The sequence below is a fragment of the Astyanax mexicanus genome, chromosome 21, assembly GCF_023375975.1.
Source record: "Astyanax mexicanus isolate ESR-SI-001 chromosome 21, AstMex3_surface, whole genome shotgun sequence".
Taxonomy (NCBI): Eukaryota; Metazoa; Chordata; class Actinopteri; order Characiformes; family Acestrorhamphidae; genus Astyanax; species Astyanax mexicanus.
In genome coordinates, this window is record NC_064428.1 from 33,731,623 (window position 1) to 33,758,462 (window position 26,840).

At 36.4% G+C, this 26,840-nt stretch overlaps 1 protein-coding gene across 1 annotated transcript; it reads left to right on the top strand.

Annotated features, from left to right (window-relative positions):
• The first annotated feature begins 577 nt into the window (after nucleotides 1–577).
• Nucleotides 578–24,973, top strand: xpo1a (exportin 1 (CRM1 homolog, yeast) a). The gene is made up of 25 exons (XM_007260609.4): nucleotides 578–1,322; nucleotides 5,026–5,155; nucleotides 5,880–5,981; nucleotides 6,126–6,198; nucleotides 8,136–8,197; nucleotides 8,307–8,351; nucleotides 8,465–8,646; nucleotides 8,776–8,824; nucleotides 10,053–10,172; nucleotides 11,558–11,686; nucleotides 12,311–12,469; nucleotides 13,145–13,342; nucleotides 14,141–14,279; nucleotides 14,392–14,573; nucleotides 15,606–15,762; nucleotides 16,575–16,738; nucleotides 16,891–17,025; nucleotides 18,882–19,065; nucleotides 19,301–19,407; nucleotides 20,698–20,892; nucleotides 20,991–21,159; nucleotides 22,055–22,189; nucleotides 22,788–22,947; nucleotides 23,072–23,168; nucleotides 24,051–24,973. Exons 2-25 carry the CDS (start codon nucleotides 5,030–5,032, stop codon nucleotides 24,195–24,197), a joined length of 3,216 nt encoding a protein of 1,071 aa, XP_007260671.2. The 5' UTR covers nucleotides 578–1,322; nucleotides 5,026–5,029; the 3' UTR covers nucleotides 24,198–24,973.
• The last annotated feature ends 1,867 nt before the right edge of the window (nucleotides 24,974–26,840 follow it).

Below are 26,840 nucleotides of genomic sequence, written 5' to 3' on the forward strand. Positions count from 1 at the left end.
TATATATATATATATATATATATATATATATATATATATTGATCATATTATGTAAAATCATCTACCTAATTGTACTAAATCATTTAATCAGCATTAACACCACATTAACACCAACAAACCTCAGAAGTTGTAGTACACCTATCTATCTATCTATCTATCAGTAAATATCTATCTATACTTATTTACTGATCATATTATGTATTACATCTAGCAATCCATCACTTTTCATCATAAAATCCTCATTAAACCATCTAATCCACCGTGCTGCTGCATGGTTTACTGTACAACAGCAGCAGCAGCAGCAGCAGCAAACCCTAGAAGTTGCAGGACTCGCTCGTGGGCATCTCAGTAATTTTCCATCGCGAGCTCAGCCCGGCCCACATGGCGCTGAAACGCATGGGCCCTGAGTGCATCCCGTGCATGGGCCCTAGGGGCGGCGCGAGCGGTGAGCGACAGCATCGGGGACCAATGGGAGGCGCCTCCGTCGCCGCAACGCTGTGGCGGCCGGCCAATGGCGGGGCGCGGTGGGCGTGGCCACAGTCCAAATTTTACGCGGCGCCACGGGCTGAGAACTAAACCGAGATGGAATAGCCCGGTCTGAACCGGTTTCAGCCGGTCCGCGGTTTGATGCACTGTTAGCTGAAGGAGAGCGGCGCTGCCTCACTGCCTCTCCCGCAGACTCGCTGACTTTAAAACCACGATATTCGGCTCACAGCTGCTGAAATAAACCTTGCGCTGGTTGGTTTTAAAGCCATGAATGCGTGAAAGATTAGCGAGCTAACGAGTTAGCCTAGATACTACTACAACTACCAGCAGCTAACCGCTACCTTCTATCTCTGTGACTGACAGAGCAGCGCAGAGCTAGCTTATGCTAAGTTAACTTAAGCTAAGATAACTTATGCTAAGCTAAACTACCTAGGCAACAGGGGCTCGAGCTCTTCTTCTCTCCTGGATAACCCGAATTCGCATCTCTAATTAATTTATTTTGCGTAAATCTGTACTATAAACCGGCTTTTTGCTGCAGTTTAGTGCTGAAACTAGGGTTAGCTTAGCGCTAGTGCTAATACATTAGCTTTTAGCTTAGCGTAGATGCGCTGTGTGTGTGTGTGTGTGTGTGTGAAGCCAAGTTCATTAGCTTAGCTAAGCTAGCTAACAGCTAACTAACATTAACATTAGCGTCTCATGATGAGATAAAGTGATTCATATTAATTAACTCAACTCAAGTTTATTCAGCTCTACGGTGAATATTAGTGTCTTTAAGCTCGAAAGCTCGAGAGTGTAAAGTGGCATTTCAACGAAGAGAAGAGTGTTTAATAAAGCAGGTAAGTATTTAATATTAACTAACGTTAGCTGTTTAACCTGTAACGCGACATTACTACTAACCGCTTTGTGTTTTCTAGCTGTTTAGTTAACTTACTGTGTTCGTATGCTTAAAAAAAGGCTGTTCAGTTTCTAGTTTATTTTTGTGGTGGAGGTGATTTTAGTTGTGCTGAGTGAGTGATTGAGTGAAACTGTAACATTAACATGAGCTCATTCACGTGTTCACTGTTTGTCCTTTGAAAAAGGAGCGAAAAACTGACATTTTAATCATTATATTTATTTGTAGCTTAATTAACTAGTTAAACTCTAAATGTACTTTGGGTAAAAATAAATGTATGCAGCGGTAAGCAATGTAGCAGCAGCATGCTGGTAATAAGCTAGCCAACAACTTGGCATGCTTTTAGAGGGAGGGGTCCAAATGCGCTCCAATCATCTAGCTTACCTAGCTAATGTGTTTATGTAGCGTTTTTATGTAGGTATATACATGTTGTTTATTTTAACTCTGTGTAAAAAAAAGCCTTTCTAGCTTCTCTTAAGTTGTTCTAACACCAGTTTATACTAATAAATAAATAAATATAATTCAGCATCTCTGCAAAGCAGCTTTCAGTGGAAACTCTAATTATACAATGTCTATCACATTTACGGATTAAAATATCTATAGTCTTGATCGGTCTTGCCTACAATGCAATTCAGCGTCTCTGTAATGCAGCTTTTAGTAGAAACTGAAATAAAATCACTTATTGGCTACAAAATCTCTAGCCACATTTTAATATTAAGTAAATTGGAATTTAACCAACAATTCGGCATGCTTTTAGATGAAGGGGTCCAACTGTGCTCCAATCCTCTAGCTTACCTAGATAATGTGTTTATGTGGTGTTTTAAATTGCATTGTTGAATTTAGTTCAGTGTAACAAAAACAAAAAATCTAAATTCAGTGTAAAAAAAAAAATTAACTAACATATCTTTTTTTTAAGTCGATTTAACACCAGTTATTATACTGAAAAAATAAATAGATCTCTAAGATCTCTGTAATGCAGCTTTTAGTGCAAACTATAATTTCACATTGGCTATAGAATCTTTACCAGTACTAATATCAGATCAACATTACATTTGATCTATTAATATATCTATTCTAAGTAGCCATATTTAAATATTGGTTTAATTGGAATTTGGCCAACAACTTGACATGCTTTTTAGAGGGAGGGGTCCAAATGTGCTCCAACCATCCAGCTTAGTTGACCTAGGCAGCCCTTAAAACTCTCCAGCTTAGATAGCTAGCTAATATGTTTATGTAGCATGATATTGTATTATGAATCCGCATAAACACATTATCTAGCTATCTAAGCTAGAGAGTTTTAAGGGCTGCCTAGGTCAACTAAGCTGAATGATTGGAGCACATTTGGACCCTTCCCTCTAAAAGCATGCCAAGTTGTTGTCTAAATTCCAATAAAATCAGTATTAAAAAATGGCTAGATAGAATGGATTTATTAATCTGTGAATATATTATTGAACTATAATAATTCGAGTTTCTACCAAAAGCTGCATTACAGTGATCCTAAGTAGCTAAAGATTTTAGTTACTTATTATTCACTGAATTAAAATCAACAGTCAACTCAAATTTAGCTTCTTCAAAGGTGATAAACACCAGTTTATACAAAACAAAATATATTAATAAAATTAAATTTAGCATCTCTGTAATGCAGCTTTTAGTAGATAATAGATACTAATTTTACTTACTAGCTATAAAATCTCTATCAGTACTTGTATTGGATTAATATAACATCTACAGATTAATAAATCCATTCTGAATAGCCTTATTTTAATATAGATTTAATTGGAATTTAGCCAATAACTTGGCATGCTCCAATTCTTTGGCGTAGTTAACCTAGACAGCCCACAACTTTCATTTTACTTATTGTCTATAAAAAAATCTACTAGTAATAATATTTGGGAGTATCAGATCTGCAAATGAATGAATCCATTTTGATAAGTCATATTTTAATATTGATTTAAATGGAATTTCACTCTCTTACCTAAAATAAAAAAAAATACTGTGGGGAAAAATACTATTACAGGTATCAATTATTATTATGATTATTATTATTATCATTATTATTATTGTTTTTATTATTATTATTGTTTTTATTTTTATTATTATGTTTTTGTTATTTGTAGTTAAGTTATAGTTTCAAATATCTCCAGGTATATAGAAATGTATAGAATTTTTTTTACTCAAAATAGCACCAGTTATACAATTACTATTTTTTTATACAGATCTCTCTAATGCAGTTTTACTAGTAGAAACGCACATTTTAAGAATCAGATATGAAATGTTTACTAGTAATATTGGGTGTATAATATCTACATTTTAATAAATCCATTCTGTCTAGTCATATTTTTAAATTAATTTAACTGGAAGTTTGCTCTCTTCCCTAAAACACATTAAATAAATAATTTATTTTTATTTTTTACTAGTACTCAAACTTCAAATATCATCAATGAAATGTTTCCTACTAATAATCAGTTACACAGATCTGTGAAATCATTCTGACTAGAAATCTTATCAGCATGACGCACATCCTTAATACAATTCTGTGTAATCATTGGTCACCGTTGATTTACATGGGGTTTCATACTCTTCTTTATAGTTATTATAGTGAGAAGTTCAGTTACAGATACCTATATTTACGTTTTTTACGAGTGGAAGTTGTACTTCCACATATCTACAGTTACTGTTTACTAGTGAAAATGAATAATTAAATAATGCCAGATTTACAAATATCTGCACTGTAATTCCTACTAGTAAAAAGTACTAAAAATCATTTACTTTAAGTTATATAGATAAAATGAAACAATCTTGATGGGAGCAAAATTCCATGTAATCAGTTGTTATTTACAGGATCTATATGAATATTACCTGGGAATTTGCTGACCTCATTAATATTTTTGTTGTGTTTTTTCTTATCAAAGAGCGCACACTAAAAACAGGGTTTAATTGTATTCATGTTTTGTTAATTCATAACATTTATGAATATTAATGTGTTCCAGATCAAATCTCTAAATGTTCTTATTATGCTTAAATTTTTTTTTTATTTATTTAATTTATCACAGTTGATTTTAGGACCATTTTAGGAATATCTTTTAAACAAACACTGTTATTATGATAGTCCTACTAACATATATGACTATTCAGAATTACTTTAAGAATATCTGTAGAAATCTGTAAGATATTAAAGATGGTATATTAAAAATGAGAGTTAGGACTGGTGTGAATCACTAGTGTGATTTCAGGGTTAAAACAGCCAAACCTCCATCTGTGGTCTTAACCTGAAAACAACTTATCATTGCATTTATGTGGTTTGTAGTTCTCTTTTATCATTGTTTGCTTAATATAAATGTAACAGTCAACAAAAACAAACAGCCAGCCTGTCAGCATCAACAAATGCCTACCATCCCGTCACATGGTCTGGTTTTTGGAGCTGCTCTCTGTATTGTTAGTGGTAAACAGACTCTCTTTCTGTTTACAAGGCTTCATGTCGACAAGCAGATCATTGTGTTTTCTCCTGGTGGTTGTCGAGCTAATTGTGTGTGTTTTTTTTATATATATATAAAATAAATAAATGAATAAATGTGTGAATTTTCCTTTGGGATTAATATAACAAAGTGATCTGACAATCTAGTTCTTTCTCCTATCCCTCTCCACAGCTCTATGCCAGCAGATATGACAATGTTAGCGGACCATACAGCCCGGCAGCTGCTGGACTTCAGTCAGAAGTTGGATATCAACCTACTTGACAATGTGGTTAACTCCATGTATTATGATGTTGGCTCCCAGGTAAGAAACAGTCGTGTTAGTTGCATAGACAAGACACTAAAAAAAAAAAGTATGTTTTGTAATGGCAGCTATTTTTTTTTTTTTTACTTATAATGGAATAAATAAATAAATACACAAAAATAAGTAAAGTACCCTTTCAGACTACTAACCGAAATCTGATAATGCACATGTACTCGTGTACATATGCTACCCTCTTACAAAGGCGTTCTTGTATTGGTTTGGTGTGCAAGTGCGTAAGAAAAAGAGGAATATAATAGAAAATGCTGGCACTCTTTATACCACTGTGTAACCTTAAGACATTTTGGTAAATCTGGCATTTTAACATGTGTTAATCCAAGCATTTTGAACTTTACAGTTCAGTTAAATTAGATTTTTCTATCGAATACTATACATCTATTAATTCACATTATCTGCCTTGGGACTTTTATTATGAAGTCCTCTGGAGGGGTTTAGCTTTGATGCTAGCTGTCTTTTTTTAAGATGAATTCCTGATTTTTAAGATCTGAATGATGGCTAGATAGAGTAAGTTCTGCTGCTTCTAATCAATTTTGAAGCATTTCTATCTGTCCTTTTTATTATTAAAATGCTATTTAATATAATGAACACTTCCCTTTTTACTCCCAATTTCAACAAAGTGAAAATATGGAGTTTATGTATAACTGCTACTGCCCTTGTTTACATGAAGCCGAAATCAATAGCTCTATCCTCTCTCCATGTATCTTAGCAACGACTGGCACAGGAAGTCCTCACCAACTTGAAAGATCATCCGGACGCATGGACCAGAGTGGACACCATCCTGGAGTTTTCTCAAAATATGAAGACTAAAGTATGTGTAGATTTCTGTTTTTGTTTGTAGCTGATAGTAATGCTGATTATTATGGTGATTGTGGTGTTGGTCTGTGATGTTGCTGTTTTCACACTTTTTCACATTTTCCTGATAATAATAATAATCCTGCTGATCTCTTCACAGTACTACGCTCTTCAGATTCTGGAGACCGTCATTAAAACACGTTGGAAAATTCTCCCAAGGAACCAGTGTGAAGGTAAACGCATCTGCACACACTAAAGAAAAATTAATACATTTAAAAAATTGCACAAACACAAAATTTAGTTTTGGTTGTTCAAACTATCTTTTTAATGTGACCCATATCGAACATCTGTCTTATATTAGACAGAGCAATGCTTCATGTTAAGATTCCCTTTAATCCCAGAATCTCGAGCTTTGCAGCCTCAACTCCTTTGTAGCTCTCATCAGCGAGAATTTACTCCGATTTGCTTTAATAAGAGCACGTTTTTCAAGCTCTGTTACCTCATTTTTCCACCACTGTATCCCTCATTCATCGTTCATCATCATTTTTTTTTTGTTTGTTTTTTTTATTTAAAATACACACCAGTGTTCTATATGACAAAAGATCAGATTTGGGGTTAATTACATCAATGTGCAATTATCAGTGGTATAAATTGGTTTTAAATTTACAGTAATATAATTTTATTGTAATTATTTCTGTGCTGATAAATTGGCCTTGAAATATTACTACCTTTTTAAAATGCTCACAAATGTACACTTTAGATACAGCTTTTTGTTCACTCGCTCAGAGGATCTTTTTATGGCACTGTCTGATACACATGTGGCTATAGTACATTTTACCTGTTTGTTTTTTTGTTTTTGTTTTTTCCATTTCATAGATTAAAGTAATTCATGGATGTGCAAATAGTCATTTTTTTGGTGTTTATAAGCAGCAGCCCTGAAGCCCTGTAAATCTTTTCATCAGTTTAATTCTACCCTCTTACAAAGGCGTTCTTGCATTATTTTGGTGTGCAAGCGCGTAAGAAAAAGAGGAATATAATAGGAAATGCTGGCTGTACTACATTCATACCACTGTGTAATATTGAGACATTATGGTAGCCCTGGCAGCATTTCAACACATGCAGCATTAATGAAGTGGTAGTGTCCAGTAAATTTGTTAAATTGTAAATTTAATATTGAAGACTATGTTAAAGTTCTACATGAACACATGATTAATTATTCTGTAAAAAAAAAAGTGTTTTTGGGGGGGGGGGGTTAGAAATGACAAATAAAAACTGACATTTACTATAGATGAATAAAATAAACACGTAAAAAAGGAAAAATTGATACATAAAACATAAGGAATTTTTATCTTATGAAGAAAAAATAATTAGATCAATAAAATAATACAACTATTTAAAATGAATAAAAAATAATTTATATAAAAAAAAAAAAAACAAACAAAAAAAAAGAATAATATCAGTTTCAGTTTCAAATCAGTAAAACAGCTCACCAAAACCTCAACCTGTCCAAATATTGGACAATAATTGATTAACTTTACAGGCCCTCACTCATTTTCATTTATTTAACTAAGCTGAGTTTTATATTCTTATATTATTATATTATTATATTCAGCCTCGCGCTGAATTCAGCTCCGCGCTGCCGGAGAGAGCGCCCGCGCGCGCGCCAGAGAGAGAGAGACAGAGAGAGCGCAGCCTATATACTATATATATATAGTATTAAAATTAAACCCCTTAAAATCAAGAGGGCTTCGCGACCCATCGTGGATCTTTGGCGACCCATAGGTTGGGAACCACTGCTTTTAGATTCCTCTAAGTAGCTAATTTATCTTTGAGGACAGATCTGCACACTCTTGGAGTAGTTTTCTCAGCATCTTTGAAGTAAGGAGTTCCTGAAGGTGCTGAACAATAGATGCTGTTTTTCCTTCATGCTGTTAAGCTCCAGCTCATCCCAATTGAATCACCTCAAATCACCATCTCAGTTAATCAGCTTTAGATCAGGGGATTAATGTGGAGGACCAACACTTTTATACTGTTTACTATGTAATTCCATATGTGTCCCTTTTAATACACTGTAGAAAATAAAGAAAGACATTGAATTAAGTCCAAACTTTTGGAGATGGATCTTATGTGGAGTCTTTGATCGTTATATTATATTATGGTTCTGTTGTAGGAATTAAGAAGTATGTCGTGGGGCTGATCATCAAGACTTCCTCAGATGCCAATGTTGTTGAGGTACAGTGCCACCTTCTGGTGTTTCTTGGTATCTACACTGTTTTATGGCTGACGCTGTAACTGTGTTCATATGGTGTTAATTACCCTGCTGGTGTTGATTTTCTTGCAGAAGGAGGGAGTGTACCTGGCAAAACTAAACATGATCTTGGTACAGGTGAGTGTGGAGATTAATTTGGGGTACTTGGATACTTAGAATATCTGGATAAATGAGATAAAAATAATAATTATATTATAACCTAATGTTTTTTTTTTTTTTCTTTTCCCCAGATCTTGAAGCAGGAGTGGCCAAAGCACTGGCCCACGTTTATCAGCGACATCGTTGGCGCCAGTCGTACGAGCGAGAGCCTCTGCCAGAACAACATGATCATCCTGAAGCTCCTCAGTGAGGAAGTATTCGATTTCTCCAGCGGACAGATGACTCAGGTCAAAGCCAAGCACCTGAAGGACAGGTAGAGTGCATAAAATCTGCTTATTTATAGAAATGTTAGTGATTTAATTTGTCTTTTGTTGTAGGGAATTGATGGTATTTATAATATTATAATCATATATATATATATTTTTTTTTTGTTCTCTTCTAGCATGTGCAATGAATTTTCACAGATATTCCAGCTTTGCCAGTTTGTCATGGTAAGTAAAAAAAAAAAAAAGTACATTTACTATGTACGTAAATACCAATCAAGATGTGCTAAAGTATGAACACTTTTACAGTGTTTAAAAAAAAAAAATCATAACAAATGAATAAAAAGAATAAAAAAATAAATAAAACATAGCAATGCATCGATATGGGAATTCTGTGCTGATGAAAATATTACTTATGTACGTATTTAACACATTCATATTTAAAACCACACACCCTGGTATAACTTTATACAATTTTATAAACTGTTCACGGCTTTAAATCTCTTTATTAAATTAACAGGTAAAAAAAAAAGAAACAATAGGTCTATTGAAACTGATAGAAAGAAAGAAAGAAATAAAAACTAGCTTTAATCATTGGATTTTAAAGTATCTCCGCCAGTGCCCATCAGATCTGCATACAATAAATATATCAAGTTTCGGTCTAAAATATCTAGACGTTGATACAGATATATACTTCTGCTATTATTGTGCGTCACAAGTTTATCTTTCATGGGGGGATTTTATCCTCTGATTTTATTCACGTCCGGAACGACAGTGTACGTGTTTTTCTCAAACGTCCTCTGAGAGAATTACAGGCTGAATTTTCTACTGTTTTTCGCTGAACTCTGTGGACCTCCATTAATTTTATTCCCATCCAGATCCACATCTGAGTTTCCTCTCCTCGAGTTAATAAAATAGCTATTTATCCACTGCCGTGCACCGTAATTACAGTTTGGGTTGCGTTTCCATGGAGGTCCACGTAAAAACACAACAGTGAGTGGAAATGGAGGAGCTACTGAACGCCGTGATGTCATGTGACCGAGAAATCCTAGAAACTCACTGATCCTCCTGATTTTTCAATTGCACTCTGGATGTAAGTGTTTTATCACTAAGTAGAAGAGTGAAATATCCCCCTGAGAAACTAATCCCATCCAGATAGGACTTTATTTTACCCTCTTACAAAGGCGTTCTTGCATTATTTTGGTGTGCAAGCGCGTAAGAAAAAGAGGAATATAATAGGAAATGCTGGCCATACTACATTCATACCACTGTGTAACATTGAGACATTATGGTAGCCCTGGCAGCATTTCAACACATGCATCAATAATGTAGTAGTAGTGTGTGTCTAGCGTATATTAATTTAGCTTAGTGTAGTATAGTTCTAGTTTTGGGAAGACGTTCTGTTGTGCATTTCTTAAACAAGCATTTCTGACATTTGCTTGTGTTTCTTTTCCAGGAAAATTCCCAGAATGCACCGCTGGTCCACTCCACACTGGAGACCCTTCTTCGCTTCCTGAACTGGATTCCACTGGGTTACATTTTTGAGACCAAACTCATCAGCACCCTGGTTTATAAGGTAGTCAAAGCTAGAAAACTGACAGAAGATTTTAATATGTGAGTTATAATACACCCTCTCACAAAGGCGCATTTGCATTGGTTTTACTTGCAACTGCGTAAGAAACAGAGGAAGATGATGAGAAGTGCTGGCAGTTCTTTAATGGCTGTGTGCGACACTTGCATTACGGCATAGCTGACACTCCAACACTGACCTTATTTACTGTATATAGGCTTTTATCCACATTTGTTTTAATTTTTTTATTGTTAAAAAAAGGGGATTAGTGAGCAAATAACACAAACGATAAAAAAAAAAATCAGCTGTGTACCAGAACATACTGTAACTTTAATACTGTCTACATTACCTTGCCAGGTTAACTATGTCATTAGTAAGGCACAGAGCCATTTGGGGATATGTTTGGTTCATCAAATTTGTTTGCTGCAATAATCTGTCATATTCCATTTTTATGTATCATGCGTCTCAACATGCATCTTAAAATGGCCTTATTAGCAGTTAAAGATGAGTAACCTAGCTAGAAACACCCAGCTTGTTTTCAATACCTCAAAGAATTAGCTCATATAATTTCTTATAAGTCAGGCTGTCAACATTAATGCAGTAATACATACATACAGTTAATTTGCGAACTTTAACTTTATAATACAGTAAAATTGCCCTGAGAGATTTAAATACAGTAAAACTACTCTGAGATGATTTAATACAGACATACCAGGTGTCTACCAGGTGTTAACCACACTACACCATTGTGTGTGTAGATAGATAGATAGATAGATATAAAATACAGTTAAGTATAAGTATTTAAAAAAATGTAGTCATGATTTTATCCATGATTTACTCACAGAATATTGTTGATTTTAATAAAATACTTTTATAAGTGGTTGACACTAGGGGTGGGCGATATGGCCCTAGAATAATATCACGGTATTTCATGGTATTTTTGCGATAATGATATTCTTGGCAATATGACAAAACATTCAACTAAAACATAAATATTTCAAGAATGCACTACTGCAACAAAATTAAAATTCTAATTTTAATATTGTATACGACATGATATGGCTAACCCCAAACTGAGATATAAAAAATGCAAGCATTTTCATCAGATTGTAACAGAAGTCAATGATCCAGAATGTTGTGATACTAATACTACACTCCAAATATCTCCATATGTATCCAGAAATTAAGTAAAATAAATGATACTGGACAGATGTAATCTAATAAAATAATAGTAGATATATAATGGGGAATTTTTCTTTTGCTAAAAAAAACAGTAAAAATAATATATGTTTCTTACAGTGAATCATTTATTAACATTTAAATACCTATTATCAAAAGCTTAGTCTTAAAGAAACACCAGTTTATATTTCATTGTTTTTCCTGTTCCTCAGTTTCTGAACGTCCCCATGTTCCGAAACGTGACTCTGAAGTGTCTGACGGAGATTGCGGGTGTCAGTGTCAATCAGTACGAGGAGCAGTTCGTCAACCTCTTCACCCTGACAATGATGCAGCTCAAACAGGTAACGCGCGCACACACACACACACCTGATTTAGGTTTTTTGTGTGTATGTGGTTTTTAAACTTTTATAAATAAAAATTACAAGTCAGTCTAGGTTGGTGCTCAAGGATTGATTTAAGATTTTGTGGATTTTGCTTAGCTTTTTGTGTAGGGGTGCTACTATCAGGTAGGGCTGGGGAGTTAATCGTTAGTTTAGTGAATTAAATTACTCTGTTAATGTGATTTTTAAGAATTAAAAGGAAAAAATAACTTGTGCAACTAAGCTTTTTTTATTTATGTATTTATTTTTTATTAATATATATATATATAATATATATATATATATATATACCCAATATTGTCCAGCCCTCTTTTTTATATACATTATTACTTTTAGTTAGTGGAGCCGGTACTGTAGGCATTGGAAGGTGTAAATGTAATGTAATCTGGTTAGATAATCAATTTTGGATCGGGTTTTAAGTGTACAAAACTTAACATTTGTTTAAAATGTTTGTTTGCAAAACAAAAATTGATCTATGTGCCTTTTTAAAAAACTTGTCTTACCTTTAATTTATCTATATTTGCAAAGACCCTGTTTAATATGATAAAGAATTTTGATCAGAATTTTCTGATATTTAATTGACAGATGCTGCCTCTGAATACAAATATCCGCCTGGCCTATTCGAACGGGAAAGATGATGAGCAGAACTTCATCCAGAACCTGAGCCTGTTCCTCTGTACCTTCCTCAAAGAGCACGGTCAGCTAATTGAAAAGAGGCTCAATCTACGTGAGACACTCATGGAGGTACACACCGTGGTTTTTATCTCTATCTCTATCTCTCTCTTTCTCTCTCTCTCTCTCTCTCTCTCTCCTCCAGACCCAGAGCCGTTTCTGTGCGGGTTTATGGAAGGAACTTACTATTGCTGGTTTGTTTTCAGTGGTGGCTGCCTTTATTATTGTTTCTGGATAAAAATACATACTTGAGCTGTGAAAAACAGGTTTTTGGGTGCATGACGTTCTCAGTGAAGCTCCTCCAAACCAGCAGATTAGATGAGATTATCCATGCAGGCCAGCATGCAGTAAACACACTCACTCCACAGAGGTGAGATTATTACAGTTCCCTCGCTCCAGTCCTATTTAAGTGTTGATTTATTAAGTATTGTTAATTGAAGGAAAGGGAAATAATGCAGTAGGTTGAAGCATCACGTTACTCAAACTAATCACATAAGCTCTCGCATGAATCTGGTCTCAGATAGCTTCCACTCTTCTTGAATCGAACCCCAGAACACTGATTTAGGTGGACCAGTCCTGGGCTCTAGAGCAGCTTTCACATTTATCTAAGTGTACCAGACCCGCGGGGAAAGCGCACCCGGGTCCGTAATAGAGTAGTGTGAAAAACGCCCCTAGTCTCTACTCTCTCATCTCTTTGATACTGTTTTAGTTCTATTTATAGTAATGTATCTTTCTTTCTGTGTGTAGGCTCTCCACTACATGCTGTTGGTGTCTGAAGTTGAGGAAACAGAGATTTTTAAGATCTGTTTGGAGTACTGGAACCACTTGGCTGCAGAGCTGTACAGAGAGAGTCCCTTTAGCACTTCAACCTCGCCCCTGCTTTCTGGGAGCCAGCATTTTGACGTGCCTCCACGCAGACACCTCTACCTGCCTGTTCTATCCAAGGTAAGTACACATGTAGTATAAATATTATAAACCTGTATTGTTGTTGGAGAATTTCCAATTTATTAGAGATATAAAAAAATAACCACGTTTTGGCATTCAGGCCTTCATCAGGGTTAAAAGACAAAAGTTAAAAACATCCCAGTTTTTAAAACCTACATGATTACAAACAACCAATGAGAACACTCTAAATACTAAACGTAACATAATCAGCCAATGAGAGGCTGACAGCTCAATTCTTCAGGGAAACCACTTCCACCTAAAACCTCTTAAAAGTCCTTTTGAAATTCACAGACACAGTTAATCAATTTTATTAAGAAGAAACTTTGTGCAAGAACTCGTAAAATCCTTATTTATAAATTCAGGAAATAATCTTTTCAGATAAAAGATCCAAAAGGCTTCCCTCTTTTTTTTTTTTTTTTTTCTTCTTTCTTCTTTCTTTCTCTTCTGCTGTGTATTACCCCTTCTTTGGTTATTTTTGTATCTCTAATAAATCGTAAGTTCTCTAAATTCTTTGACTATTTTTAACACTGACTTTGTTGCCAGGCACCTTGTTGTGCAGTGAAGTTGCACCAGATCCATCCACTTCTAGTACACACGTACAAATAAAATAACTATACCGATAGTTACCTTTTTTTTTTCTTCACCATACCTAAATTTCGCTATGTATTTTGGAACAAATTAGGCATTTTATGAACACATTATATTACAATTCAACCTGTGCATTAGATGCTTAGCTCAGAGAGTAGCATGTGCAGGTATAAGCAGCAATATTCACACTGTTAAACTTGTTGTTTAAAGGTGCGTTTGCTAATGGTGAGCCGCATGGCTAAGCCCGAGGAGGTGCTGGTTGTGGAGAATGACCAGGGAGAGGTGGTGCGAGAGTTCATGAAGGATACAGACTCAATCAACCTCTACAAAAACATGAGAGAAACACTTGGTTAGTAGGAACATGATCAACTACCTACTCTTAAAGCTTTCAGACAGAATAAGGAATTAAACCGTAATACAATTTAGTAACTGACTTTCTTCTCCCTCCCTCTCTTCTGTAGTCTACTTGACCCATCTGGACTATGCAGACACCGAGCGAATCATGACAGAGAAGCTCCATAACCAGGTTAATGGTACTGAATGGTCCTGGAGGAACCTGAACACGCTGTGCTGGGCTATCGGGTCAATCAGTGGGGCCATGCACGAGGAGGACGAGAAGAGGTTCCTCGTCACGGTTATCAAGGTAGGTTTTTTTTTTTTTTTTTTTTTTTAATTACATTAAAACGTACATTTGAAAACAATATCCAAATATACAATATACGTATTATAAACTTTACAATATTACTACTTAAAACCCAAAATCAAAAAAAAAAAAAAAAAAAAAATCAATTTATTTCCTTTTTGCTGATAATAGTCCAATGTTTTAAAGTTTAACCCTGATCAGTCACTTGTAATATTTAGATTTTCGATGGTAATTTTAGATCTAGTTTTCTATAGCTTACATTAGTTTTCTATAGCTATTTATTTTATAAGGTTTTGTACATGGAGTCTTTAATTTGTAATTAGCCATGTTATATCTAATTTTCTCAGATTATTTTATTATTATTATTATTTTATTTATTTATTTATTTTTTATATTTTATTGAGGAAGCGAGAGAAGAGGACAAAAAAGACAATAGTAAAACCGGAAGGTAGAGAAACAAGACAAATCCAATAAATGAGAAAAGAAGAGCGTTGACAATATATAGTATAAAAAGCACAAAGATAATAGACAGAATAAAAAACAAACAAACCAAGGGGTCCTGCCCCAAATTCAGTATTTCCTACTTTTTTTTTTTGCATTTTTTTTGCATTTTTTTTTCCACTCCTTTCTTCTGCACCTAAATCCAACCCTCGTCCTCTCAATTTCTTTATTTTTTTTAATTAATTATCCCCCTCTTGTGCCTTGTTGTGATTTTTTTGGAAAACTAACTTAAAGCAGTATTCACACCGGCATTCACCCAAGCTTCTATCATGCAGTTCAATGCAGTTACACACATGCACACACAATCACTGATTGTTGGTTGAGTGATGGGATTGTGATTCTCCCCGAGAGACACTGTGTCCCTTTCACACTTGTTTTGTTCTAGACACTTATGATCAGACTACTCGGGACTCCTTTTAATAACTGGAGTGATTAAACAGCAGGAGCGTTTAGACAGATTTTAAGACCCTATGTAGATGCAGTTTTCTGAAGTTGCTTGTGTTTATGTATGATTGATTGATTGATTTACAGGACCTGCTGGGACTCTGTGAGCAGAAGCGAGGGAAGGACAACAAGGCCATCATCGCCTCCAACATCATGTATATCGTAGGCCAGTACCCACGGTTCCTCCGCGCCCACTGGAAGTTCCTGAAGACGGTTGTGAACAAGCTGTTTGAGTTCATGCATGGTAAATGAAGCAGTGAAACAAACCTGAACTTGCAGTCAACTTAATGCCAGGAGTAGAATAGTTTGTAAGGCTTAAAGACGGTGTTTTCTGGAATGATGGAACTTAGTCCTTTGCTTCTGGATCTGGTAGATTAAAGGACTGGAAGGCAGAGATGGTTATCCTAACAAAAACAGGATGAATTTTGAACTGTGACCTTTTTTTTTCAGGCTTTTTTTATTCATGAGGTGCGTTGGATTATAAAGCGCACCGGATTATAACACATTAAGTGACATAAAAGTCAGATAAGTCAAAGTATTACTCCGCGAGCCAAATAAGGCCTGCAGGCCAAGAAAAAAATAAGGCCTGCTCTTTGAAATAATTAAAAATGAATAACAAAATTTAAAAATAACAGAAAAATAAACCCAAAATAATACAATATAATGAATTTCAAAAGATAAAAAAGAAAAACTCAATGCAGCAGTAGAAAAATAAACTAATATTACAAAAAATATGCAAATTTCCTGTAGAAAAGAGAGAGCAGCAGGCAGCATAAAAGCTCTAACAAAATGAATTAAAATGTACATACACAACAGAGCACTGTGTACCACATAAAATTGATTCGATGTCAGTAAGCAATAGCCAGAATTCATACATACAGCGCACCGTATTATAAGAAAATTAGAAGAAAAGAAGATTAAAGGATTTTAGGTGCGCTTTATGGTCCGAAAAATACGGTAGTAGGTTCAAATGTGTACTTTGCTGTGTTTTTTGCATTACTGTGAGCTTATTCTTCCATCTATAACTGTTTCTATCACTGTCTGTCTGTCTTACAGAGACGCATGATGGAGTTCAAGACATGGCCTGCGATACGTTCATTAAGATTGCTCAGAAGTGCAGGAGGCATTTTGTTCAGGTGCAGGTCGGAGAGGTGATGCCCTTCATTGATGAAATCCTCAATAACATCAATACGATCATCTGTGATCTGCAGCCACAGCAGGTCAGTGTCCTCATGTCTACCTCTTTCTAGAGTGGGGGGTGTTGGTATAAAACTGAAAATTCCAAGAAACAAATTCTGCATGTAAGAATATTTTGAATATTCTGTGTGGTTTTTTTTTTTTTTTTTTTTTTTTTTTTTTTTTTTTTTTGCAGGTTCACACGTTTTACGAGGCAGTGGGTTATATGATTGGCGCTCAGACGGATCAAGCTGTACAAGAGCACCTCATAGAGAAGTACATGCTGCTTCCCAACCAGGTGTGGGACAGCATCATCCAGCAGGCCACCAAGGTGAGTTCTTAACTTTAGTTAGCCCTGTTTCTATAGCTCAGTTTTAATATTTTCCTAAAAAAGCTATTTAACTGAATTGTTTTAAACATAAATGAACCTCAGCTGTGCTACAAATAAGTGACGACATTTGGTCAGCTGGCTAGTTACCCGTGCTAACGTTACTATCCTAGCCCTGCACAGCTTGTTTTTTTTTTAGCTGGGGAAAAAACAGAGTTTGTAAAAAAAACTTAACTGTGCTAGTAAACCATTCAGCATCACTTAGCATGTTTTATAAATTTATTTAGGATAATGTAGGTGTAAAACAACCCCTGCTGTTTAGAGCAGGGATGGGCAACTGGCGGCCCGGGGGCTGCACACGGCCCTCGTCATCACTCAGTGCGGCCCGCGAATAGATCAAAAATAATTTCATAATTTCATAATTAAAAAAAAAACAAAAAAAAAACGTAATTCTACTTTTGACCGCTAGAGGGCGCTGCCAAACAACCACGAAAATTGACATTGACATCCAGTCCATTGTGAGCCAGCAGGCCAAACCACAGCTCTCTCATTAGCTTCAATAAATGTTGGGCCTCTGTGGTCTAGTTTTCTGCTATTATTGAATGAGCTATTTGCAATCAGTTTTTAAATCTTTTTTGTTCTTTGTTATAAATGAGTTCAAATGCCTTTTGCACTTTTATAAGCAAATGTTTTGTCCTTGTTGCTTATGAAGGACTTGTTATAATGAACTTATTTTACACAGAGGAACTACTGTATTTGCAATCAGTTTTTTAAGCAAACTTTTTGTTCTTTGATATGAAGGACTTCCTTTTTGCACTTTTTTAAAGCAAACGGTTTGTCTTTTGCCATATTAAAATGCATTAATATGCAGAAAATAGTTGTTGATAAATGTTGGTGCTGTAAACATACAGATATAAATTCATATAAAATTTGTTCTTATTGAAAATCATTTGTAGCGTTTTTCATATTCAATTATTTGAAGTGCGAGGTCATGTGGCCCTCCAATGGTCATGCTGAAAAAAATGTGGCCCTCTCCATCATGGAAGTTGCCCATCCCTGGTTTAGAGGAATAGGAGCAGGGAGAGAAGAGGCGGAGCATGAGCATGAGCTGCTGAAAATATCCAAACAAACTGTATCCAACATTAGCATAAATAACTTAGGTTGCCAAATATTAGGTGCATTTTTAGCTGCTGCTTTCTGCATCAGTTGCATGGACCTAATGACCTTGTAAGCACCTGGATTGTCTCTGTAGAGACAAACGGTCAAATTATGTGGTTTTGTATGAATATAACAAAAAAATGAACTTAAACCTGCAGTTTGTTGCTGTTTAGAGGAGTAGGCAGGGAGCAGAGGTGTGAAACATGACCACATGAGCCACCACTTCTGAAAATATGCTAATTTAAGTTTCATTTGGGTTTCGTTTGGGTTTTCTCCTAATTTAACTTGCCCTGGTTCTGGCCAATTGTCCCATCTAATTAGCTGCTAATCAGCTGTATATCCCCCATCACTAGTTATTCCTCAACACACGGAGGGTAAAGACTAGCACATGCCTCCTCTGATACATGTGAAGTCAGACTCCGCCTCTTTTTGAACTGCAGCATTGGCGAGGAGCATCACAGCATGCTTGAAGGAAAGCGCAGCGACTCAGTTCTGGCGCACAAGAGCCAATTGTGCTCTCTCAGGGCTCCGGCAGCTGATGGCAAGCTGCATGGACAAGCAATCTTCTGATCATAGCAGTAGCAGCACTTTAGAAGGCTGGATCACCCGGAGTCTCTCACTGTCTTTATTTAAATGTTTCTGCATTGTTGTGTAGCGGAGGAATTCTTAAGGTCATGCTTGCATCTTTCATCTTCTACCAGAACGTGGATATCCTGAAGGACCCAGAGACGGTGCGTCAACTCGGCAGCATCCTGAAGACCAACGTGAGGGCGTGTAAGGCTGTAGGACACCCGTTTGTGGTGCAGTTAGGCCGCATTTACCTGGACATGCTCAACGTCTACAAGTGCTTGAGTGAGAACATCTCCTCTGCCATTCAGACCAACGGTGAGAAACGCAACTACGACACTCTGAACTTGCTGGCCAGGCATCACCATTAGCTTTGTTAATTGTGTTAATTTTTCTTGTGTAGGCAACTGCACTCATATGCCTAGCTGTTGCCTTCATCCTTGTTCAGTATATTTGTAAGAGTGTCTCAATTATTCTGTTCAACACTGTTATAATTAATTGTTATTCCAGTTTTTTCATTGTGTTTATAATTTCTCTCTTTCTCTATCTTTAGGTGAGATGGTGACGAAGCAGCCTCTGATCAGGAGTATGCGCACGGTGAAGAGGGAGACCCTGAAGCTCATCTCTGGATGGGTCAGCCGCTCCAATGATCCTCAAATGGTATGAAAATCAAACACACTCTCATTTCCCAAGCTGAAATAAAGATATTTTTAATTGCACCGTTTAATAAAGAAAAACACTAAGCTGACCCTTCAAACAATGCAAGAAGACCATTCAGTTAGAGACGTTGGATGTGGAGGCCAGGGTTTGTACGGTCATTTAAAAAAAAAAATGGAAAAGTCATAGAATTGAAACAATTTCCAGGCCTGGATGAGTTTTGGACAAATACTACCCAGAAAGTTTTGGTAAAGTCATGGAAATTTGCAATCTACTAATGTTTTCATTAATCTTCTGAGAAAAGCTATTTTGAGCTAATAAATACATCAGCTCAGAGTTAATTCAGTAATATAGCCCTATACAGTGGTTTTATTATTATTTTTTTTTTGATCCGTAGTTTTATTTGATTTTAGTTGGTTTTATTGTCCATGTCTGCACTGATGTTTTAAAGATCATACGGTCATGAGAATTTGCCTTAAAGACATGGAAAAAACATGAAAATGTATTGGTTAAAGTTTATGAAGCAGAGCAACATCAATGCTCCACAAACATCCGTTACGCAATTTGACAAGCTAAGATTTGTGCTAAGGAAGAACTCTGATGTATGTAGGGAGAATTGTTATAACTGAATCAATAAAAACATTTGAGAATTTCTGAAATTGTTAGAATATTTTTGGTAATATGTAGTGTTCGGTCTACAACAGGTGTCGGCAATTAGTTTTGGCTGCGGGCCAGATATTTTCGAAGCCTGATTTTTCCATGTGTTTTTGGAAAATGAAGCAGGTAAACCCAGGCGGAAAAAAAACGCTGCCCCTGCTAGTGAACGGAAATTAAAATAATCCCAAGCGCGACAGAGGCGGGAAGGCGTGTAAACTAAAGTTCGCCAGAGAATAATTTTTTTGTTTTGTTTTGTTTTCCATTATACCTCACGGGCCAGATATTTCACACTTGCGGGCCACATCTGGCCCGCAGGCCGCCTATTGCCGACCTATGGTCTACAATTTGATTAAGTAAGGTCCTAGAAAGTCTTAATTTTAATTGACAAACCATTCTATGGCCATAAGTGCCCACCATCTGAGTGCCTTACTGCTATCAGAGACGCCTTACTCTGCCAAATCAGCTCTCCCTTCTGCCCCACCCCTAAACCCATACATCACACAGTGCTCCCCCCAGTGACCCTTTAACACTAATGACTAATTAGACATTTGAGATCACCAGAATGTTATCTTGTGTTTGATAGTTTGGAAGTTTAACGTTTGTGTGGTCAACCTCTCTCTTTTTCTTGTGTTTTAGGTTGGTGAGAACTTTGTTCCTCCTCTGCTTGAGGCCGTCCTGATCGACTATCAGCGTAACGTTCCGGCTGCTCGGGAACCTGAAGTTCTCAGCACTATGGCCACCATCGTCAATAAACTCGGGGCTCACATCACTGGAGAAATCCCCCAGATCTTTGACGCTGTCTTTGAGTGCACTCTGAACATGATCAACAAGGTTAGTGTTCCTCTTATATCGCCATTTATCTTCAGTGGTTCTCTTTAGCTTTTTCAGTGTCTTTGGTCCTGAGGCTAAATCTGTCTGGTTCTCTGCAGGACTTTGAGGAGTTCCCAGAGCACAGGACACACTTCTTCTACCTGCTGCAGGCGGTCAACTCGCAGTGTTTCCCTGCTTTCCTGACCATTCCTCCAGCTCAGTTCAAGCTGGTGCTGGACTCTATCATCTGGGCCTTTAAACACACCATGAGGAACGTGGCAGACACAGGTTTGTGTTAGTATAGTAGTAGATCTATCAGAGTAACTGTTTTTATCTGGGCGATATATTCCAGAAATAACCGATATACACAATTATCATTGTAGATTCACGGTCAGTAATGTAATGAAAATATAATGACAATGATTCAATTACACCCTTTCAAAGAGCAATAACCTTTTTTAAATAATATTCAGGCGCTAAAATTAAAATATACAAGTTTTAAACACTCCCTCTTCACATTGAATGTCTAGTTGAGTTTCTCATCAGTTTCTCTGATTTTAGCTATTTATAGGTATATGTTAAAGTAAAATCAACATTGTTGGTTTTATTCTATAAAAGAAGTTCAAGTTTTAAGAGTTCAGAAATCAATATTTAGTTGACCAACCCTGGTTTTTAATCACAGTTTTTATGCATCTTGGAATGTTCTCCTCCACCAGTCTTACACACTGCTTTTGGATATCTTTATGCTGCTTTACTCCTGGTGCAAACAAATCAAGCAGTTCAGTTTGGTTTGATGGCTTGTGATCATCCATCTTCCTCTTGATTATATTCCAGAGGTTTTTAATTTGGTAAAATCAAAAACTTTAAGTACTCTCTTTTTTGTTTCCCAAAGCTGAATATTTTACTTTTATTTTAAATAATGTTGGAGATTTTCTTTTATTGGTCCATTCAGCAAGAAATTGACACAATGTAAGAAAATGTGTAAGTTCAAATTGTGCAGTAAACTAAAAATCTACAAGAACAGATACTTGTTTTAAATCAGTGGCATAATTGGCATAATTGCGTATCCAAAACTGCTTACGTGTCAAAGTGTGAAAATGATGCCTGTGGTGATTATGATTTTAATATTTTCACCCTGTTAATGATTTATCCTTTCTTCTTTTCTTCTTTCCTTCCTTCTCAGGTCTGCAGATCTTGTACACGTTGCTGCAGAATGTGGCTCAGGAGGAGGCGGCAGCTCAGAGCTTCTATCAGACGTACTTCTGCGACATACTTCAGCATATCTTCTCTGTCGTCACTGATACGTCCCACACAGCTGGTTAGTTAATTCTGGCGGAGATTTTGTGACCTTTTTTTTTTTTTTGCTTTTAGTATTTATATATATACATTTTTTTAAAACTCATATTAAAGAGCATGACCACTTGCCAACCCCTCGAACAAAGGCTTTGGAACCATTTTAAAATAAAGTATTCATTTATGTGGGTAGGAGAGTAAATTCGTATCGTATAAAGATTTTATATTGTGGTAATTTTTTGTTTTCACTATTTCAGTATACAGTTTGTTTTTTAATTGGCAAATTTGTCTTTTTAAAGTTTGTAGGCAGATATGTTTCTGGCAGTTTGCTTTTCTTGATTTTTTTTTTTCCATATAAATATTGGAATTATATTTTATTGACTGATTCTAATTATAATCATATGAATTTAAAAAAATGTAATTTTATAATATTATGTAATTATTTTATATAATGTAGTTGTTCAATATTAATAATTATACTATTAAATAACTTGACTTCGGCAACGTTTAAAAGGTAATCCAGTAAAACGAAGAGTGAATAAAAGCTTTAAGACCGCCCATCTAAACAATCCACTTGCGTCTTGTTAAACCTGTATTTTTCTTCTCCTTTTTGTAACGGACAGGTTTGACGATGCACGCCTCCATCCTGGCCTACATGTTCAACCTGGTGGAGGAGGGAAAAATCAGTGTTGCTCTGAACACTGGCACCCCGGTCAACAACCAGGCCTACATGCAGGAATATGTGGCCAACCTTCTTAAGACGGCCTTCCCACACTTACAGGAGTAAGACTGCTTTATTAGATACGCCTCATTAATCAAGAAATTATCTGAATCTGAATTAAAATTCTAATATTAAAGATTTAATCAGGGATCTCTGTAATGTAACCCATGTTGTTTTTATTTGTAGTGCCCAGGTGAAGGTGTTTGTAACAGGTCTGTTCAGCTTGAATCAGGACATACCTGCCTTCAAAGAGCACCTGAGGGACTTCCTGGTGCAGATAAAGGTATGGATTTCACACACTGAACACTGCCAAACGTATTCACTCACCCATCCAAATCATTGATCTCAGGTGTTCCTGAATCACTTCCATGTGATTCCACAGGTATATAATAAAAGCAGCAGCTAGGCATGCTGGGAATGGGTCTCAGGCTCTCAGGAGCTCAGTAAACTCCAGCACTGTGGTACCGTGATAGGATGCAGCACCTGTGCAACAACAAGTCCAGTTGTGGAATTTCACTAATCACTACTAAATATTCCACAGCCAACTGTCAGTGATAACACAGTGGAAGAGACTGGAAACCACAGCGACTCTGTGCTCAGTCAGTTTAAAATAAGAGCGGGGTGAGCGGACTACACACCTCCAAACTTCATGTAGCTTTAGATTAGATCATCACTACACACCTCCAAACTTCATGTAGCTTCAGATTAGATCATCACTACACACCTCCAAACTTCATGTAGCTTTAGAAGTTTAACCTGATTAATTACCCAAATAATTACCATAGCTATGAACAAACGCTGTCTCTGCTGCTGCTCCATATTGAGTTGTTTTCACACTGTTCGCCGTATGTGCTGCGTTCACTGCTTGTGGCCACGGAAGACCACTTACTATGCGGATATTGAATTGAATACAAATTTACTTTCTTGCTTCTGCGCTGGACAGCTCTGACCAATCAGAGTAGACTTTGTGCTTGTGTGGTTAGTTGGGGCACATTTTAGTGCATTTGGGTTTGTGCCTGTGTGAAAACAAACCAAACCAGTTGGGAAATGCTTCAAGTACACAAACTCACAAAGTACAGTACTTTTTAGCCTGGTCTGTTCTGTTCTATTGTTTGTGTGGAAGTCTATTATTATCTAATGTCTGTTAATGTGTGTTTTTCTGCAGGAGTTTGCGGGCGAGGACACAAGCGACCTGTTTCTGGAGGAGCGCGAGGCGTCGCTGCGTCAGGCTCAGGAGGAGAAACACAAAATCCAGATGTCCGTGCCAGGAATACTCAACCCTCACGAACTGCCCGAGGAAATGTGCGACTGAGCTTTTCAGCACTTGTACAGTTTTTCATACAGGAAAGAGAGGAATCGGGAGCCGGCGAGGCTCTGCGCAACTCTGTGTGTGCGTGTGCGTGTACGTGTGTGTGTGTGTGTGTGTGTGAGAGAGAGACAGAGAGAGAGAGAATAGTAGGCAGAAGATGGAAGAGGAGAGTGTAAATTTTGACCAAATCGATGCCAATGTAAAAATGAACCAGTCCGTCACCTTATTTGACCCGACCCCGCCCACTTCACGTAACGGACCCCGCCCACGCCCATCATTTTTACGTGAACGAAGTGCGTTTTTTATGGAGGGAGCCGAAGAGCGCGCTGTTAGACATCCCACGTTAATCGACGCAGACTCGCCTGCGGTTCAGGTCCGGGGTTTCTTTCTTCCTCCAGCATGAAGTCGACGAGTATTTTATATCTTCACCTTCTTTATCTTCTTCATTCATTCTCCAGCCCTTCAGCCCTTCTCATCTCTTTATTAATTTGTAAAATAGGTTAATAAAGCAATCCAGTAATAAAGAGCGGTCAGGAAGGGATTCGCCCCACAGGGACTTTGTGTTTGTTGTTTTGCTGCCCTTATAAATATAAACCACAGCATAGGAATGTGACTGTTGAGGAGGATGGGTAATGAAAGATGCTGCTGTTTGGTTTTTGGTTGTTTTTTTTTCTTTTCCTTTCTTTTCGCTGACTGTTTTGTTGGGCCGTGATATTTTTTTAAAGCATTGTGTTTGAAGGGGGGGGGTGTTATTGATTCTGTAATGATTTCATGCCCCCGTTTGGTTGGAGGGAGTGGGTTCTAGACAGGTCTCGCCACAACAGTGATGAAGGGTTTGTTCATATCGTCCTGTTTATAACGCTGTCTTAGTACTATGGGAACATAAAGTTGGATATTTTTACAAAAAAAAAAGGTCTGCAGTGTCTTTTTTTCGTTCCTTTTAGTTGAAGAAAAAATGCACATGTGTATTTATATTAGATCTAAAACAATCAATTAAATATTTTTTACAGATCTACAAAACAGATGCAAAAATCTAAAAAACATCTGATTCTAAATTGTCAGATCTAGAAAGTAGATCCATACATTTAAACGTCTAAACTATGGAAGTAAAACAGTGTCACCAGACTTTGAAATTTAAAAGCACTTGAATTTTTAGCACTGAATTATTTTACATTGAATTAGTGCATGTGATTTTTTTTGCCTCTGAATTAAACACTTGAATTTTTCAGTATATCATTTTCACTTATTTTATTTTAATGTAAAAAAAAAAATCAAAAGTAAAAATTCAAGTTTAAAAAATTCAATTAAATTAAATTCAGGTTGCTCAAATTCGACCTGTCAAATTCGACTGCTAAAATACATTCGCTGTCAACATCCGGGACACACAGGATGAGCAATCGATTCAGTCTTCAATCGAGCCAACAACCAGCCAATCACATCACGCTCCGAAGATCACGTGACAGGTAGCGCCTCACGGCTGCGAGTCACAAGTGTAATACAGCTCAATATATTTATTTAGACAGTGGCCAGTACACTAAGCAACATACTTTGCAGCAAAGTGTAAATAAGGTATTGCTAAACAAACCGCTAACTAGGTAGTATCTTATCTATAATCGCACAGTCCCACAGCTAACTAGCAAGATAGGTAGCTATAATTTAGCAAACTAAGTTACTATCTCAGATTCTACAGTAGTAATTATCTTCCACACAGTCTGGCTGTATTTATAAATAATTGATCTAGTGTTCGTGTTTGAAGCTCTTTCTGAAATGAACAGAGGAGCTTTATTTATTTAGTTAGTTAGTTTAACAAGGTATATCTGGATATCTATCTTAATTTAATATGTTTACAAACCACAGAGCAGACCGTGGTTAAAGTGAGGATTTCTACACCGTTTAAGTGATATTACATGGCCACAGTGGTGAGGTAAATGCCCTGTTTTCAGCTGTTTTACACTCACCTACTCGAGAGGAGCAGCGGAGGGGGCTGTGACTCGCGTTGAGCGGCTCTGAGCCGTGAGGCGCTACCTGTCACGTGATCTTCGGAGCGTGATGTGATTGGCTGGTTGTTGGCTCGATTGAAGACTGAATCGATTGCTCATCCTGTGTGTCCCGGATGTTGACAGCGAATTTTGAGCGTTGTATTTTAGCAGTCGAATTTGACAGGTCGAAGCAACCTGAATTTATTTTAATTGAATTTTTTAAACTTGAATTTTTACTTTTGAATTTTTTTTTACATTAAAATAAAATAAGTGAAAATGATATACTGAAAAATTAAAGTGTTTAATTCCGAGGCAAAAAAAAATCACATGCAATAATTCAATGTAAAATAATTCAGTGCTAAAAATTCAAGTGCTTTTAAATTTCAAAGTCTGGTGACACTGTTTTACTTCCATACTAAACATCTAAAACTATTTAGGTCTATACAATTCTAAAAATACAGTTCTAAAAAAAAATCAGATCCATACATTTTCAGATCTAAAACAATCCAGATCCATCATTTTCATATCTAGCAAAAAAATTAAATCCATACATTTTCAGATCTTAAATAACAAAACGTGTAAATAACTTGTTTCCAGTCATCTATTGTAGAAAACTGCAGCAGTTCTGACAGAACATGTGCTCTAAATTCTCAAGAGGCGTTTTAAA